Source organism: Gopherus evgoodei, chromosome 2 (genome assembly GCF_007399415.2).
Source record: "Gopherus evgoodei ecotype Sinaloan lineage chromosome 2, rGopEvg1_v1.p, whole genome shotgun sequence".
NCBI lineage: Eukaryota > Metazoa > Chordata > Testudines > Testudinidae > Gopherus > Gopherus evgoodei.
The window spans coordinates 35,848,457-35,866,919 of NC_044323.1; the positions used below are offsets into that span (position 1 = coordinate 35,848,457).

Sequence of the window (18,463 nt, forward strand, 5' to 3'; positions counted from 1 at the left end):
AACATATATTTCTCATGTCTAAATCTAAAACAAAATTCCTTGCAGTAAAAATTAATAGGTTTCTGTGTGTGACTTTGCGTTATGTCCCAGAATGACACTTTTTTCTCATGGTCCCCTCTCAATTTATTTCCACTTTGCTACAAAGTAAAATGTTTATTCTGATGAAAATCAGGGCTGGAGATAGATTTTTGTTAATTACTTGAGGTGTTAAAATCATCCTTCTCAAAAGAAATTTTTCAAGAGGCCAAAATAGGCCCTTTAACTTAGGAGAGAAGGTTAATATCTCCTATTAAATGTACCAACTTTTTGATTGGCCAGGATATTTGTTGACTTCCAAATGTTTGACTGGTGTCACAGGGGGACATGGCTCTAGCAAAAGCTTTGTCTTCTATTTCAATAGTGGTACAGGCATTAGCCATGGCTAAGGTTATGATTTTGTCATGAATACTTTTAGTAAAAGTCAGGGACAGGTCATGAGCAATAAAGAAAAATTCACAGAAGCCCGTGACCTGTCCCTGACTTTCACAAAAAATATCTGTGACAAAATGGGGAGCCCAGCTGCAGGGTGAGCCCACACCGCCTGCAGAGGTTGGACAGCTGCGGGGGCTGCTCCAAGCTCTGGGGGCACCCCATCACCTGTGGGGGCTTGGAGCTCCAGGGTCCCCCCGCTTGGAGCTTCGGGATACCCTGCTGCCTGTGGCAGCTTGGAGCTCTCAGGTCTCCTGCCTCCTGTGGCAGCCAGGAGCTGCAGGGGGCCCCCACCATCTGCAGTGGCCCGGAGCTGCAGGGGGCCCCTGCCACCTGCGGCTGCTTGGAGATCCAGGGGTCCCCCTCTGCCCATGCCCACTGGGAGCTGCGGGGGGCCCCTGCTGCCTGTGGCAACCAGGAGCTGTGCTCCCGCTGCACACAGTGGCTGGAAACACCAGGAGGTCCCCAGCACACATGGCGACAGGGACCCTGCAGCTTCCACAGAACAGTGCTGAATTCACAGAGGTTGCTGAAAGTCACGTATTCCGTGACTTCAGTGAAAAAATCATAGCCTTAGCCATGGCCTCTTCTTCACTCTGCACAAGCTCAAGGAACAGTCCTGTAGCTTTTGTGTCTCTGACAACCCCAAGATACTAAGTACTGTGGACTACTCTCCATCTTCTGAATTTCAGATTATTTTTTCCATTCATATCTCATTTCCATTCCATATACCATCTACGGAGCCTAGGTATAAAGGCTATATCACTCAACCTGCATTTGTGAATTGCATGGATTCCAGGCAGCCAAGGCAGTCCATGACTGACTGGGTTTGACGACCTAGCTGGAAGAATGCCTGCCTAGTCAAGAGAAAGCAATGATTTATTTTTTCAAATACCCAGAGAATTATATTTAGTTAAATGCTGTAAAGGAAAAGCTCAAAGTAAAGTTCACCTTGAATGCTTCTATGGAACTTCACATACCCTGTTGATATTGAGTCAACTTTGAACTTGCACGTGGTTTACTGTCAATTTTTGCTAGCCAAGGGCATTTCTTCCTGGTGATTTAGTTTTCAAGCAACAGAATTCAGTTCATATAAAACTAAACACATGACAGAAAATCTGCCTCCAAAACAACTGCACACAAATGACATTTTTGACAGAAATCTTGTCAAAGTACAAAGTTGTCTGTTATCCATAATTTGTACAGTTGTCTGTTATCCATAATTTGTTTTGCTGAGTGTCTACTTGTCAAGTGTTTACTATGTGTCTAGAAAAGTATTTTTCATTTTTTACTTCAAATGACTAGAATTTTGTTTCTCTTTACAACCAAAGAAGAGAAAATATTACCAAACAGCCCACCATGAAATCACAACACGTATCTGTAGAGTTGGGGCATAGGGCGAGGGAGATGCTCTCCCACTGACATAGCTTTTGTCAGTGAAACTTATGTCGGTCAGGGGTGTGTTTTTTCTCATCTCGACCGACAAAAGTTTTGCTGACAAAACTGCTGGTGTAAACAAAGCCTAAGACAATTCTTAATACTCTGCTTATTTTAACAAAAGAGATATTATAAATTCGTTTAACCATGTCTAATTATTTCATTAGCTTTGTATTCTCCTCACCTCGTGTACTCCCATTAACATCAGTGGAAGATGAGAAAGCCAAAGGAAAAGAGAACCGACCCTTTAGTTCTTAAATACTCTAAACACATTTACTGAAAGAAAATGATAATGCACAGTCAAGTATTATGCCCACCAATATTGACAGTCTGGATCGCCACATTTTATTCTATAATACAGCACCAAATAAAATGAATAAAATGTCTAATATGTCAAACTCAGATACCTAAAATGAGATGCCTAAATTCACATTCTGGATCACAAACAAGGATTTAGAGTAGACACCTAAAATAGGTATTTAGGAATTGAAGTGCTTCTTTAGACTACTTAATGCGGGAATAGGTGCTTTAATTTCAGCATCAAAGTTTGAAAGTTGGGCCCACAAATCTTTATGTATCATACAAATGTATTAATGACATCTCTTTAAAAATACTTTCTTTTTGAAGAAATCTGACACTAGGATTAAATACGTAGGTAGTGATCTGCCTCTGCACTTCCTTGCTTCATTAAGCAGCCTGGCTGGTACATTAGATCTACAATATACGTTTGAGGAGGAAGTAGAAGCCCAGTTATTCCTTGAGGAGAATCGTCAACTAATTTAACTTCATTCCAAGCTCTGCCGTATTCTCCACGAACTAAACTACAGCCAATGCCAATTCTGTCTGCTATAACCTATGAAAGAAAACAAAAGGGAGTTAATGAAAGTCATCACTAGTTTCTGAAAGGTAGCACAATATGTTTGGTTTGTGAAATGCACCGTTGGGTCACGGAAATGCTCAAACAAGAGAACAGCTGAAAGATGCAGAGCCTTCCTAAAGGAGACTTGGTAATGGAGATTTTTCTGGATTCCCTGCAGGGTTCTTCAAATTGTAAATGTTCACTATAGGTCCTGGAAGGAAATTGCATTTTTAAAATGTGATTTCCATCATATTCTAGAACAGCGGCAGTGATATATAGTTATTATAATTCTTTTCAAGAACTGACTCATTTTGTGTTATAAGTCACTCCTCCAGGTCTCAAATTGAAAGGGGCACGTGTGGTCCCAAGACAGAGTCTTTTCAACAAATTTAGAAAATATTGGAGGAGCTGTTTTTGAATTACAACACCCTAAGATAATCTACCTATATAAATAAAGATATATATGTATGCTCTGCATATGCATACAACATGGAACATATGATGATGTTTGATACAAATGTTTAACTGGTATGGGTTTGTGATTGCAACATCACTCATAAGCTTATCTCTCAACATTCAGACCAACCAGTGTATGATACAAGCCACTGCAATCTGTGACAGATGACTGGAATGTGAATCACCTGAGTTTTGTTGTACATTACACTATAATCGACATATTGTAATTAGGCTTGGAGGATTGAATTTTTATTGGTAATTGTCGGCAAACATCAATATCACCTCACACACAAACCAATGAAAAAGTATTTCCACTGATAATAATCTAAATATGCAGATAGGCAAAGAAAGAAAAACGCTGCTTGAGAACTTAGAGTCCCACCTTAATGGGTCTAAAATGTGCTGTTATACCAGCATAAGTGGAGCAGCAGTAGGGGTGCCATTTCGGTAAGCCATTGGGAGCAGTCCAACTCCTCCCCCGTGCTTCATACCACAAGTTAATTTTAAGAATGTCTACTTTAAGTAATTATTATCTGACAATCCCCTCTCCAAAATTCATAAAGCTCTGAAAATTTAAACTGATAAAAATTGAAAAAAAGTGCTTGTAAATTAACATTCATATTATGTCAAAATTATAAATAAAAACTGAATTCCGCCAAGACTAATTATAATTTTTTTAAGTATAAAAATTCTTCCAAAGGATGCTTCCTCATTGTGTGAATGAAATAAATCAGGTTTATAATTTGTTACGGATGGCAGCAGGATTCTCATGACCTGTGCATCTTGAACCTGGGTCGGCAGTCAAGCTGCTCTGGGCCCCTGCTCCTCTCTTACCCTCTCCTCCAATGAGCAGCAAGAGGGAGCATGACTGCCCCAGAGCCTTAGGTTTTGCAGGAGAGGAAGAGGGAGGCTGCGTCATAACATTTTTCACATGGAGCAGAGAAGAAGACGGATTGGAGCCTAGCAGCCTGTGAGGAGACCAGCAACTCATTGTCTGCTCCACTTCCTCCTCCCTCAATCCTGAGAAAAACATAGCAGCTCAGCCTGCTCTAGTCTATTCTACTTCATTCTTCCATTTTCCTCCTCAGAAATACTACTTCTGGGTTTCCTTCCTGGGATGCTCTCTCTGCATCTTGGAGGGAGATGGAGAAAGAGAGAAAGGACCAGAGAGTCCAATGCTAGTCAAGGAGAGTCTCTTTCTCCTTTCTGCACCCTCGCTAGCCAGCTGTTGCTCTGATCTTGAGGCCTAGCACATGTGTATGTGGTGCAGCAGAAGAGAGGCAGAAGCTGCTCTACTGTGGGATGCACCATATAAAGCAGTATGCCTGGGAGGTTGCTCATGAATTATCCCATCAAACAAGTGCCAGTACAATCTTTACAACATGCCATTATTTAGTTTGTTTATGCTACATATTTTTAAAAGAGCCAAAATATAAACAAAAATACTCGTTTAGAGGTGTTCTCAACCTGGGGGGACCCTATCTTTCCCATATTGCTGAAGGAGAGAGCTCCTGGTTATATGGGAGAGGGGGTCCCATGTGGAAGAGGTTGAGAACTAGTTTCAGAGTTTTTAAAAAATTGTACTGGGACTATTTTTCATATCCCTCACCCAGTAAAGCCAGGCTCTCTTGAGACCATAAATGCACATACAGACTGCACAGGGAAAAGAAAAATGTAAAATATAAAATTTAGAACCCTTTAAAATCACATTATTATGTATGAGAAATCTACTTCAGGTAATTCTTGAAGTCCAAAATATCAAGTATTTCAGGTGTCAAAGCACGTGTTGTAGGATCCGCTGGAAAGTTGGGAAATTCCTTTTTGCAATAGGATCAAGTTCCCATTTCTAACTATGCAGGAAGGAGTAAAATTTGGGGGGCACTCGCCGGTGGTGTATATCCTGAATGCCACAGAGCCCGATTCTGTGGATATATCTACACTGCAGCTAGGAGTGTGCTCCTAGCTTTGGTAAACAGATGCACACTAGCTGTGCTTGAGCTAGATTGCTAAATATAGCAGTGTGAACGTTGTAGAATGGGTGGCAGCACAAGTTAGCCACCCAAGGTCGGACCCATGGGGTCAGGAGGGCTTGTACTTGGGTGGCTAGTCCATGCCACTAACTCTTCCACAATGTCTACAGTGCTATTTTTAGCACGCTAGGTCACTTCAAGCTAGCACATATCTGTCTCTTCAGCTGGGAGGCACACTCCCAGTGGCAGTGTAGACCTACCCATGATGTGGTTGTGCGGTGGAGGTTTGTTGGGGGCGCTGTTTGATTCCACTAGCCATTCCCCCAATGGGAGGGATGGTAGTAGTAACAGAAGGAGGCAATTGCAGGGGGATACTGAGGCTACTCCAGCCTTGTGTTCACCCAAGGAACTGTCAAACTCGTGAGCTATTCACTGGTATCAGAATTTGAACCTAAACTTTTCTACACTGTAAGATACAACATCAAGTATTAAATATAAATGATACTGCTCTTTAATGACAGGGTACTTTCCACAGGACAATTTATCTGCTCAATTAGCTATTTTATTACAGTTAATGTAGGAATTATTTATGTGCACACTCACTTAGCTCATACTGGAAAAATGAATATTTGCCCAACAGCACATGACATTGTCAAGTGTTCTGTGACTGTGTAAGGAAAGCGCCTATGTCCTATCATAATGTATTACACATGAGCACCATCTAGAAGCTATTGTTGCAACAATTTTACATTTGCAGCATGAAAAATAATGAGCACTGCATAATTTAGTGCTTTACAGTTTACAGAAAAGGGAACATATTTTGATTCACAATCAAACATTCTGGCTTTTTGCCTTATATTAAGCATTCTGCTGACATCACTTAAGACATGTTCAATGATGCTTATAACAACAAGGATGTTTTCAGAAAGAAGCTATACTGGCTTTCATTCAAAAGGAAATCATATATTCGCCAAATGGAAAATGACTTAAATATATACACAAATAAACAGCAATATAACATTACAAGGATTTATTGAAGATAATGTACTGTAGTTTGTTCTATTCCTTTAACAAAAATAAAGAATTGTAATTCCATCAGTATTTTTAGATCAGTAAAGCAAATGCTAATATACCTTGAAAAGCAAAGCCCTGTGGTAGAAAGTCCCTTTCTTGATTTTCCCAATAGGTACGACATTGCATTTCAGTTCAAATTCAATTTCACTTATATGTAGTTCCCAGCTGAATTCATGTAATTTGTCTCTTTCAATTGGGCCACCCATCTTATCTGCAACAAACCTGTTTTAAGGTACACCAAAATCAATTAAATCTGTCATTTCTCTCATACTTATGATGCTTAATGGTATAATGACAAAGCTGTGTAAATACAAACAATACCTGTATGACATATACAAGTGTATTACCTTTGTTATCTATGCTTTAGTTTTATAGTCTATAAGGTGCCACAGGACTCTTCGCTGCTTTTACAGATCCAGACTAACACGGCTATCCCTCTGATACTTAGTTTTATTGTTCAGTTACTGGTGCTGGAAGTATGCTCACCATTAGATAAATTAAAATGATAATGCAGATCAGTGGAGGTGAGCAACACAATACCAATTATCAAAAGAGAGCCAGCAAAAATTACATAAAATTAACGATAAAGTAGTTCAGTAGCTAGGATTCATCTTTGAAGTTAATAGAATCATTTGTGCTATTTGCTATAATACTCAGCACTACCATTTGTTTTAAGTAAACAATATCAAAGACATTAGAATATGAAATGAGAAAAATAAGGTCACAGCTAATGACCACTGATTTATGAAAGCAACCCAATTAAATTTAAAGTTATGCATGTGTTTATCTGCTTTCTTGAACCAGGGCCAATATTCGCAATGGAATTGATTTGTATTTTATAATTTATGTATAAAAATTAATGACCAAACCAAGGAAACCCAAGGTCAAAAATGCCTATGCAATTAATGTGATAGTGCACATACCAAGGCATTAAACCCTGATTCAGCAAGTCCATCCCTGTTCATCAAAGCACTTAAATACACGTATTACTTTAGGCATGTCCTTAAATCCTATGAAATTCAATGGTACATTGAAGGCACAGCAGAGGTGAGTTTTAAGGAAGAATTTAAAGGTAGTACATAGGATGGGATAGTGGCTTTACAATTTTTTATGGAGTACTCCTTCCATGCTAAAAAAAATTCTGCAATTTCATTGGTTCTCGTGCCTATTCAAGTGTGATATAAACAAAAATGCAATAAGCTGTGGACTACATCATTTTACACATAGAAACAGAGAAATTTTTGAATAGAGAAAATTGAATCTTTTTTTGAATTTCCAAGCACAAAATTAAAAAAATAAGTTATATTTACAACAGAAAAATGCTTCCCTTCTCTTACCCTTGCCCCCTTCATATCCAGTTATTTAAAAAATAACTGAACAGATTTTAATAAAATTTTCCACAAACATTCACTTCTGGGATGAAACCAATCATGAGAAATTTCAGGTAGAGGTATTTTTGCAAAACTTACAGGCACCTAAGAATAAAAGTTCAGAATGGAATTCTCTCTATCATAACCATAGAAAGGTTACTCTGATATCATAATGATGCATCTTGCTTTAAAGTGACTCCATGCAACCAAAGTTTTGCTAAGCGCCAGACAGTGGCAGGAGGGTGTTTATGAGCAGGTAGAGGGTGCATGGACCTGGTACCTTCGGTGAACACAAGATCTGGAAATTTCTTGCACCAGCTGTAATAGTAGACTCCTCAAAGGGAAAAAGTGAGGAGAAGGATGAGAAAACCAGTTACTCATCTTTGCGTAACTGCTGTTCTTTGAGATGTGTTGTATATGTCCATTGCACGGTAAATGTGTGTGCATCCGGTGCACTAGTGCCAGAGAATCTTCCCTGGCAGTACACATACGGGGGGCCCCACCCCTAGGTGAGCTCCTCATGCTCCAAAGAGAGGGTATAAAGAGTGGAGCTGCCCCACTGGAAGCTGATGGGAGACTCTGATGTGTTGGGAAAGGAGGGTGGATCACATAATGGCCATATGCAACACATCTCAAAGAACTACATTCACAAGAAGCTGAGTAACTATTTTTTCTTCTTGTTGTTCTGTGTCCATTATCCTGTATGTGACTTCCAAGCTGTCATCCCAGGTGATGGGGCTCAGAGTCTCATTGGTAGGACTGCTTTACCTACATTTGCATCTTTCTTTAATATAGCAGACAGTACATAACGTCTGGTGAATGTGTGAATGGAAGACCATGCTGCTGCCCTGCAGGTGTCCATAATGGTGCCATGTGCCACAAATGCTATTGAGATTGAACATGCTCTAGTCGAGTGTGCTGGGCACTTGTCAGGAGGCATTATGCCTGGTGATCCCAGTAGATCACCAGCTGCATAACAATGTGCTATATTTCAAGAGTTTCTGAGTGGTTGTCCTCTCATATGCTCTGCATAAGAAACAAAGAGCTGTGAAAAAATTTGAAAGGGCTTTGTCTTATTTAGGTAAAAGAAAATGCCCAGTAAAAACTGAAGATGTGGAGCCCTCTCTCATCCTTCTGAATATGTGGCTTTGGGAAGAAAACTGGCAGGAAGATAGACTGATTCAAGCGGAAATCAGAAATCAGATGCCACCTTTAAGAGAAACTTAGGGTGTGGTCTAAGCTGAACCTTGTCCTTGCAGAAAACTGTATGGCAGATCAGTGACCTATGCGTTCTGTCCTCTCCTCCTCCTTCCAAAGGTGATGGCCATTAAGAAGGCTACTTTCGGTGATTGGTGTAGAAGCAAGCACAATGCTTAAAGTTCAAAAGGAGAGTCCAAAATGCACACAACACCAGATTCAAATCCCAAGAAAGTTTTGGGACCTTGATAGATGAAAACAATTTGTCTAGACCTTCCAAGAAAATGGCCTGGCCCTTTATGCAAGGGTGAAATGCTGAGATGGCAGATGCACTCTAATGGAGCTGTGGGATAGACCTGACTCCTTAAGGTGCAAAAGGTAGTCCAGAATTGTTTGAATTTTAGTCTGAACTGGGAATACATTGTGGGAGGCTGTTCAGATGACGAAACGCTTCCAACTGCTCAGGTAAGTAGCTTTTGTGGGAAGGATTTCTGCTATTAAGGAGAACATTCTGGACCGCCACTGAACATTCTGGACTTGGTAAAACCCCTCTGTGACAATGAAGGTTTGAATGGCAAGGCAGTGAATTGATAATGATAATCTCCTACCATGAACCTTAGAAATTTCCTGTGGCCAGGATGGATCGCCACATGGAAGCAGGCATCCTGTAAGTTAAAGACAGCATATCACTCTCTGGATCTAAGGGGGCGATAATCATAGCCACGGACACCATCCAGAATATTACCTTCTTGATGTATTTGGTCAGCTTCCAAAAGTCTAGGATGGGTCTGAGACCCCCTTTGGCCTTGGGTATTAGAATATAATGAGAATAATCCCCACTGCCTTGATGCAGAAAGGGAACCTCCTCTATGGCTCTCAAAGACCATAGGGTCTGCACTTGTTGTCTTAGTACAGACTTGTGAGAGGGTTCCCTGGTAGGGGCACGGGACAAAGAGATAGAAAGGAAATGCAGGGTAAATCCCAATTCCACTATGCTTAGCACACATTTGTCTGAGGTGATGGACTGCCAGGCATGTGAGAAATGGGATAACCTATCCCGGAAAGGCAGGAAAGAGCAAGTGAGACCCAGGTGGAGTAATATGCTATCCTTGACATATGTGTCAAATCGGCAGCTCTGAGGCCTGAGGATGTGTAGATGAAGAGATCAAGGAAGGAGAAGCCATCAGCTTTCTCCTCTGTGACCTTTGCTCCTCTTAGATTTGTCAACCTGATGGAAGGGGTAATATTGCTGTTTAGGCTGGCACTGAGGATGGTAGTTTGTCCTCTTCATCCCTGGAGTACAGAGGCTCAAGGACTTCAGAACCACTCTTGCATCCTTCAGAGTATGCAAAGCTTCATCTGTCTTAGACTAAAACAAACACATCCCTCAAAGGGGAGGTCTTCAATTGTCTGTTGCCCCTCCAGAAGAATTCCTGAGCACTGCAATGAGGAAGAATCATACATAGGATATATCTACACTGCAATTAAACACCCAACTCAGCTGACTCCGACTTGCGGGGCTTGGGCTATAGGACTCTAAAACTGTGGTGTAGATGTTTGGGCTCAGGCTGGAGCCTGATTTATACATAGTTGAATAAACAGAGATGAATACACGTCTTGACAAACTTTGTAATCATCTGGAGAATCATTTCTCAGACCACTGTAGATTACATCATTAAAAGGGAGGAGTAACTAAATGAACAAGTTTGCAAGACTAAGGAGGGTCTGGTATCAAGATAGCTGGCCTCAGAAACCAGCCAGGGAACTGGTAAAATACTAAAGGGTAAGCTGGGAAGAAGATGAAAGCAAACAGACTGTTCAGAGGTGAGGATTCAACCTAGTGTGGCCATGATTATAGCCTGGAATGGTTAATATTAGTCAAACACAACACTGCAATCAATGTAACTATTGAGCCACACATTGATATTGATATCCTGTAACACACAATGCAATGTGATGTACTGGTACTATTATTATTAATAACAGTATCATAAACATCATCATGTTTATTATGGTAATGCCCTATGTGATGGTGGCAAACGTCAGTACAGATGAGCGGCTACCTCACAGCACCCTCTGGGGGTTTCAGGGCAGCCCTGCATGCAGTCCTTCATCTTAGTTTCTTTTTTTGGACCACCCAACAAACTCCACACAGGATTTTTCCAGTCCATTCACACCAGCCATCTTTAGGTCAGATTTCTTAACTTAAAGTTCAAAAATAAACACAAAAGTCTTCCCTCCAGCCTTCAGTTGGGTACAGCCCAAATTCCCCATGTCTGGTCACAGTCCTTACTGCCTGAGGGTATATTACACTTAATCGGCTACAGAATCACAGCCGCAGTGCTGCAGCTGTGCTGCCATAGTGCTTCTGTGTAGACACTACCTGTGTCGATGGGAGAGGTTCTCCCATCAACACAGGTAATCCAACTCCCCAAGAGGCAGCAGCTGAGATGATGGAAGAATTCTTCTGTTCACTTAGTGCTGTCTACACAATGGGGTTGGGATGGGTTAACTATGTTGCTCAGGGGTGTGGATTTTTCACATCACTAAGAGACATAGTTGGGTCAACCTAACTTTTTAGTGTGGACCAGGCCTAAGTGTAGACATACCCAGGCCACATTGTGGGGGAGGACAAGCACCACCTGGGTCTCAGTTTTCCCAGACTGTGTGGGGGCTCCCCTGAACCATTCTGGGTCATGGGGGCTGTAGAGAGGGGTAAGACCCTGGCGGAACCTCATTTTGACATTTTCAAAATGAAAAGTTCAATTTATTTGGCTTGATACAACATTATATCCAGAAATTTAAGCTAATTATAGTAAAAAAATTTTTTTTAAAAAGGGGCAAACTCTAAAAGAAACACTTTGAAATCACTGACACTAAACATCTCAATTGACCCAAACTGAATTTTTTTTTCAGATTGCTGGTTCACAAAAATTATTTGACGTTTTGTCCCAGTCTGGGATGGGAAAACTTTCAAATTCTCAAACATTTTCCTGGGGTGGAAAAAGTGTTTCCCACTCAACACTACTTATTTGTATTTTGTTTCAGACACAATACAGTACTCACAGTGCAAGTGCTATAACTTGTTCTTTCGTAGTAGTTAATGGTAGGATTATTTTGGAAGCATCAATAATGTAATCCAGTAAAATGGAGTCAAATGGTGGCAGCCACAGTAATTTTTCAAGAATTACTTCCTGCTGGACTTTAGGCATTGTTTGCAACTCTTCTTCTTCTTTTGGTTTATCTTCTTCTTTTTTTTCCTTTCCCTTTTCTTAAATAGAAAATAACTGATGTTTATTTAGAATGAGGTAATCTCTCTAAACCAAATTCCAGCTGCATGGCTCCGTGTAGGGACACAGCCAGAAACCCAATTTTGGGGGGAGGAGCCTGGGAAGTTTTCTTGTCTGATTCTGAATGCCTCCAAATCCACAAAGAGGCCATTTCACAGGACCTGTGAACACTAGTTGTGGAAGGTGTTCTGAGGAGGGGCTTAGGTACCAAGAGGCATTGTCTGCATGTCTGTGCTCACATAACCCCTGACCAGACAGCTACAATGACACCAGCATACCTCTCTCTATAAGGACTGTTTGTACTACTGGATCTGCAGTGGTAAGCACTACCAATCTGAATACAGGCACATAATAATAAGAGGTTTCTATAACCAAGGCTAGCCTTCGGTAGGGGCGAACTGGGAAAGCCTAGGGCACCGCTATAAATGAGGTGCCTCCGGAGCACGGTGCCCCGCCTCCTGCTGGCATCTGCAGCCCTGCGTCTCTGCCCCCTGCCTTGGAGCTACCCCTGGCCAACTGCTCCTGGGAGCTTCCTGTTTGCTGTACGGGGGGAAGAGTGCTGCCCTCCCACCCATGAACCCCATTTCCGCAGAGTGCGATCTGTGTGTGAGGACAGGGCTCACCAACAGAGGGACAGAGCTGCTGGCGGCTGCTGCTGTGGCTGAAGGAGCTTTCCTTCAGGCTGGTGAGTTCCACTCTCTTAAAGGGGCAGCGTGCAGTCGCTCACACAGTCCCCCAGCTCAGACATGCTGTCTATTTCACATTCACCCATCAACACATACTTATGTTGTTGTTACTTGTTGGTACTTCCTGCAATGCACGTATGTTCTCTGTAATTTTATTATTTCAAAGTGCTGTTATTTTACTTTTTTGACTGGTTTGTGCATTTCATAATTTTATTTCTCTCTTATGCTTACATTTAATTCTTTGAGTGCTGAGTTCTCAAATGCTCAACCTGTCCTGGCTGGAGTAATTATCATTATTACTTTTATTATCTTACTGGGCTTTGTCACTCATTATTTAAAGTGGTACAATCAAATAATAGTATCTTTCTCGAATGTAACTTCAGCTTGGACTAAGCTTAGCAGTGCCAGTTTAAAAAACATTAGCTAAATACATAACTTTAGACACTGGGCAGATGAAGGTTGTTTATTTTCAGATTGTATTTTTAGTTATATCTCTAAAATAACTTAAAATTAGCATGAAAATAAATGCAGTTTCAACTATGATACCAATAGCAATGATGGAGTCAAATGGTAGTGAGTCACGTACATGATTGTGATCGGTAAACATAAATGCCAAAACAGTTAGAAAAATAAATTCCCTTTCTTAGTAAAAGAGGGGAAAAAACCTTAATCATATATGTTAAAATAAGGTTTTTAGTGAAAAACAATTGACTAAAATAGAGTAGATAATGGCAGTAACACAGATTTTAAGCAGATTTTATTTATTTTTATGTATCTCTAATAAAGATGGTGTACAAAGTATCAAACGTGTGTTTCTGATATCTGTGTTAAAGCTCTAGAACTGATACCTCAAGGCCTGGGATTGGGAATATCTTGCTGTATTATCTCCTGATTGTTCTAAATTTACATATACATTTTAAATGTGACTTTAATTGAAGTGTCTATATTTTTTCTTTCTTTATATAACAATTAGATACAGTGCTCCTGTCAGCTAATTCCTAAGTTATTATCTGCAAAAACCTTAAGAATTTTCAGGTGCCTAAGTAGTCCCTGGAATCATGGTTAAACTTTCCTTTCCCCACCCTCCACATCGAATCTGAAATGGCGCCCTGGGTGAGCCAGGAGGGCCATAGGCTCTGGCAAGATGCAGCCTCCATGTGACAGCACGAAGCCCGTCTTGAGCCACATGCTGAGCATCAGGCACCACAAGCCACAACAGCAGCGCAGAAAGGTGGCAATACACCATATACCATGCCACCCTTACTTCTGTGTTGATGCAGGTGATGGCATTGCATTCAAAGCTAGGTGCCCGGCCAGCAGCTGCCAGTATCAGGCTGCCCTGCCAGCTCTGTGCCAGGGCTGAGCTCTAGCCTCTGGGATCTCTTTCAATACAAATTAAACATTGGGGCAGGCAGCGGGGTCCAAAGGGGATGGGGAGGGGGGAAAGCCCAGGGAGACCATAGGGGCCAGGAGTGATTGGAGGGGGAACCAAAATACAAGTTTGCCCAGGCTGCCATTTTTCCTAAGACTGGCCCTGTCTATAACATATGTGTAAACACATTTTTGAAGCATTTTTGTAACTAAACAGAATTTGGTCCCATATAATGTTGGTAGTTTAAAAAACAGAACAACTCCTATGAGTCCTGTAAAGTTTTCACTTGAAAGAAGTCTGTGACTTCAAACGAACAGGGAATCAACAAAATGGTTGAGCAGGTAATACAAAGCAAGCTGCTACAAACCTCAACTACTATATGACATGTGGTATTAAGATTTCATAAGAAGTCTATGTATTTATTGATTATTCACTGCACATTTGCATTCTTTACTGGAGCTTATGATTTGAGAAATGCATATGATCATGAATGGCAATCACAAGATTCTAGTAATAATGTAAACTAAACATTAGTTTAGAGCAGATAAACTTGTGAAATTTATATACTTTTCTATGTGGCAACTATAAAAATTGATATGTTACTGAATATGTCATCCAAACATATTTCCAGAAGTGTCACGAACACACATTTAACACCTTTACAGGGAGTATGAGCACTTTTAGACAAAACTGCCCATCAGAAGCCTACTAAATCATCAAGAGGACAAAAAATAACCTGACATGTCAACCGTACAAAATTCCAGATTACAAAATTCCAAACTTCATACATATAGTTTCAAAAGGCACTACTAGATATTGTAGAACACTTTCTTTACTTACAAAAATACAACAGACCCCACATCTTATAACCATCAAGCCTTTCTTCAAAGAGTTCGAGATCTGAGAGATACATAACTTGAACTTCCATCTCAAAGGCTAGTTACTCATAATTCAACTTAATCAGAAGCAAAAACTCTGAAATCCAGCCAAACATACTAATTTTCCCTATCTCTAATAACTCCAGCAAGTGAGCAATTCTGGCTTACTTTTTAAATTCCCACTACCCCAGGGACTTTTGTAGAAAAAGCAGAAACAATAAAAAAAAACACAAGACAATATGGACTCAGGACAGACCCTCATTATTTTATACTTTTAGAATTATTAATAAAGTTGTGAAAATTATCAAATTTCTATATTCTTGGGATAGAATGCACTGTACAAAATAATCAGCTGTGTAACAGTAGCCTTATTCAAGAACTCCTGTCTCCAGAAAGCTTTGAATACTTTTCTTTTGCCTTATTAAGAATTATGGTATTAACTGGTAGCCCTTCTCATAAATTTTAAGGCCAGAATGGACCATTCTGATAATCTAGTCTGACCTTTTGTACAGCAGAGACCATACATTTTCACTCAGTAGTTCCTGCATCAAGCCCATAACATCTGGGTGAGATAGAGCAAATCTTTTAGAAACACAATCATTCAAGTGCTAGAAAATTCATCACCTCTCTAATTAAGCTGTCCCAATGGTTAATTACCCCCACTGTTTAAAATGTCTGCCTTATTTTTAGTCTGGATTTGTCTAGCTTCAGCTCCCAGTCCTTGGATCTTGTTATATCTTTGTCTGCTAGATTAAAGAGCTGTATACTAATAGATTTTTCTTCCTCATGGAGGTACAGTCATCTTTGAGCCCTATCTAGGGTTCTGCACCAAGCAGAGCTCAGCCAGACCTGAGAATCAGGTCCTTAGCTTTCAATAGTCAATACTTACTATCTGTCAATAGTTTGCATTTTAACTCTAAATTAAAATAAAAATACTTTATCCAAATTATAATACCTTGAGCCTTTCTCTCTAGTGCTGCTTTTGCTGAGCGAAGAGGGAGATCGTCCAGAAGATTCTTGTTTTTCCTCAACAGGAGATACCACTGCACTACTGAAATTACAAAGTAATTTCCCAAATCCTCTTTACTTTCTTACAGTAAATTTCAATTTACACACACACAAAGCAGCACATAGGCAACAATAAGCATCACTATCTCTAGAAATAAAATTCTTATATAGAGTGTAGAGGTGCCATGATTTGTGAATGATCCCCAAGAAAAAAACGGGAAATATTCCTCCACAACCTCTACCCCTTTCCAATGTCTTCTCATTCCATGTATTCCCTACCAACATCTATTTCTCTCTGTTCCCACAATCCATGCAGTGCTGCAGGAAGTCATCTGTACAAAGGTGCCTCAGCTATTTTGAACTGCATGTACAGACAAGGCACCTTCCACATATCCATGAGATATCTCAACCTTAGCAGGCAAGCAGGATGCAGGTGCATCTTCCTGGTCTCGGGAAGTAGCAAGCTTCAGATGACAAATTGAAGTTTCTAATCCCTGAGTTGTGACTATGGTTCCTCTCTCTCCTTCCTCACAGCAAAGAGGAACCAGAAAGGATAGCTCTGTTCCTTGTCAGCATTGTATAAACCTCTACCTTTCACCAGGGAGGGGAGGCAGCATTCAAAGTCAAAGAAGAGAGAGGGTCAGTAAGCAGTTGCTTCTCTTGGCTGACACAGAGTCTGTGCTACACTTTTCATTTATCAGAGCTGTGTGTTCAAAGCAATATAGGTAATAGCAATGGAGCACAGAGGACAGAGTCCCTTCCCACACCAGCCTTGCAACTCCACAGGGAATTGACTGGGCCTCAACTGCAGCAGGGATGGGATTTATGTAAAAAATAAAGAAAAGGAGATTCTCTGCCACAGATTTCTTGTGTGTCCTTTGGCAAGTCATTTAGACTCCTAAGACACTTGAGTGCTTTTTAAAAATTGCATCTCAAGCCCCATTTTCAAAAGTAATTTAGGAACAACTGAAGGTCAGTGGGTCTTGGAGCCTAAGTACCTAAATAATTTATAAAAATTTTACCCTTAGTCTCTCTGTACCTCGATCCCCTATCTGGCGTAATAGCACTTCCCTACCTACCAGGGTGTTGTGAGGATAAATATATTAAAGATTATAAGGTGTTCAGATACAATGGTATTGGAGGATAGATAGATAGATAGATAGATATGCAGGGTTGTAGCCGGGGTGGTCCCAGGATATTAGTGAGACAAGGTGAGTGAGGTAATCTCTTTTATTGGACTAACTTCTATTGGAGAGAGAGACAAGCTTTCAAGATTACACCAAGCTCTTTTTCAGATATATGCAAGAAGAGCTCTGATTAATTTGAAAGTGCCTCTCTCTTTCACAAACAGAAGTTGGCCCAATAAAAGGCATTATCTCACTCATCTTGTCTCTCAGTTAGACAGACAGATAGATATTTCTGTAATTATGGGGTTAAAAAATAATTGGAGACAAAAATTTTAAATTACATTTAATCATTTTTATTTTCTTAGGAAACTGTCCATCACCCATTTCAACTGAAATTCTATTTTTCAATAGACAAAGTGTCTTAAAACATTCCTGTACATTTAGAGATTTTTTTCGATTCCATTAAAATTAGTTTTGTTTAAAAGTCAGTCAGTATGTAAGCCTTGTCTGAATTTAGATGCTTGTATGACGGATATTGCAACCACATTCTGTATCTTTGGGGAAGCAGATTGTATTATGTTTATGAATGGTTTATGTATCAGTGTGGGCCAAGGATTGTATGCAACTCTGTGGGGTGGGGAGGGTTGCTTCCAGGAACAAAGAACAGTGTGTGCGGGGCAAGGTAATTCAGGTGAATCACTCAGGTTGTAAACACCTCCAGAGAGGTACAATCCCCTGCGGAGGCTTGCATCTACTGGTTCAAACTGGGATTTCCAGAGAACAACAGACAAAGAGCTTTTGATATAAAAAAGCTGGGTTTAAACTGACTCGGGGCTTTCTTCTGAACAAGCAAATGCACAGGAGGCCCCAACCCTTGCAGAACGATTGGAAAGACTTTGGCCTACTGGGACCCGATAAGACTAATGGGTGATTCCTTGCACATTTAGAGGGTTTTAATCTGCTTATTGTTTTCATTACATTTTCTCTGTAAGGCTTTTACCTTAAGAACAAATGTGCTTTCCTAGAATGAGTTTTGTGGTAACTTGTAACTGCTAGAAATACACTGTTCATAGCCCTCAGAGAGAAATCAAAGCAGAAGTGCTGCTGGCCATTAGGCAGACTGGCTTGCTGGGGATATCACAGTGTAAGGCAGGGAGCAGTGCAACCTTAAAATACCCTGTCAGAGGCAAGTGGGATAGGTGATGGCTGGAAACCTGAGACCTGACTGGGCACTGCCACAGTTGGAGGGATACAGGTACAGTTACCCTGAA

The 18,463-nt window shown here is 40.5% G+C and overlaps 1 protein-coding gene across 3 annotated transcripts in view; it reads right to left on the minus strand.

The window, feature by feature from the left end:
* Positions 1–509: 509 nt before the first annotated feature.
* The window catches only part of ARMC3 (armadillo repeat containing 3), an 89,781-nt gene continuing 71,827 nt past the window's right edge, over positions 510–18,463 (minus strand). For 2 of the 3 annotated variants that reach the window (XM_030550374.1, XM_030550373.1), the window contains 2 exons: positions 16,013–16,108; positions 11,983–12,102 (listed from right to left, as the gene is read on the minus strand). In XM_030550374.1, coding sequence (XP_030406234.1) covers positions 12,072–12,102; positions 16,013–16,108 — 127 coding nt within the window. In that variant the 3' untranslated portion in view covers positions 11,983–12,071. Of the gene's footprint in view, positions 2,759–6,323; positions 6,487–11,897; positions 12,103–15,993; positions 16,109–18,463 lie in introns of those variants that run through there. The other variant, XM_030550375.1, reaches the window with a different exon arrangement.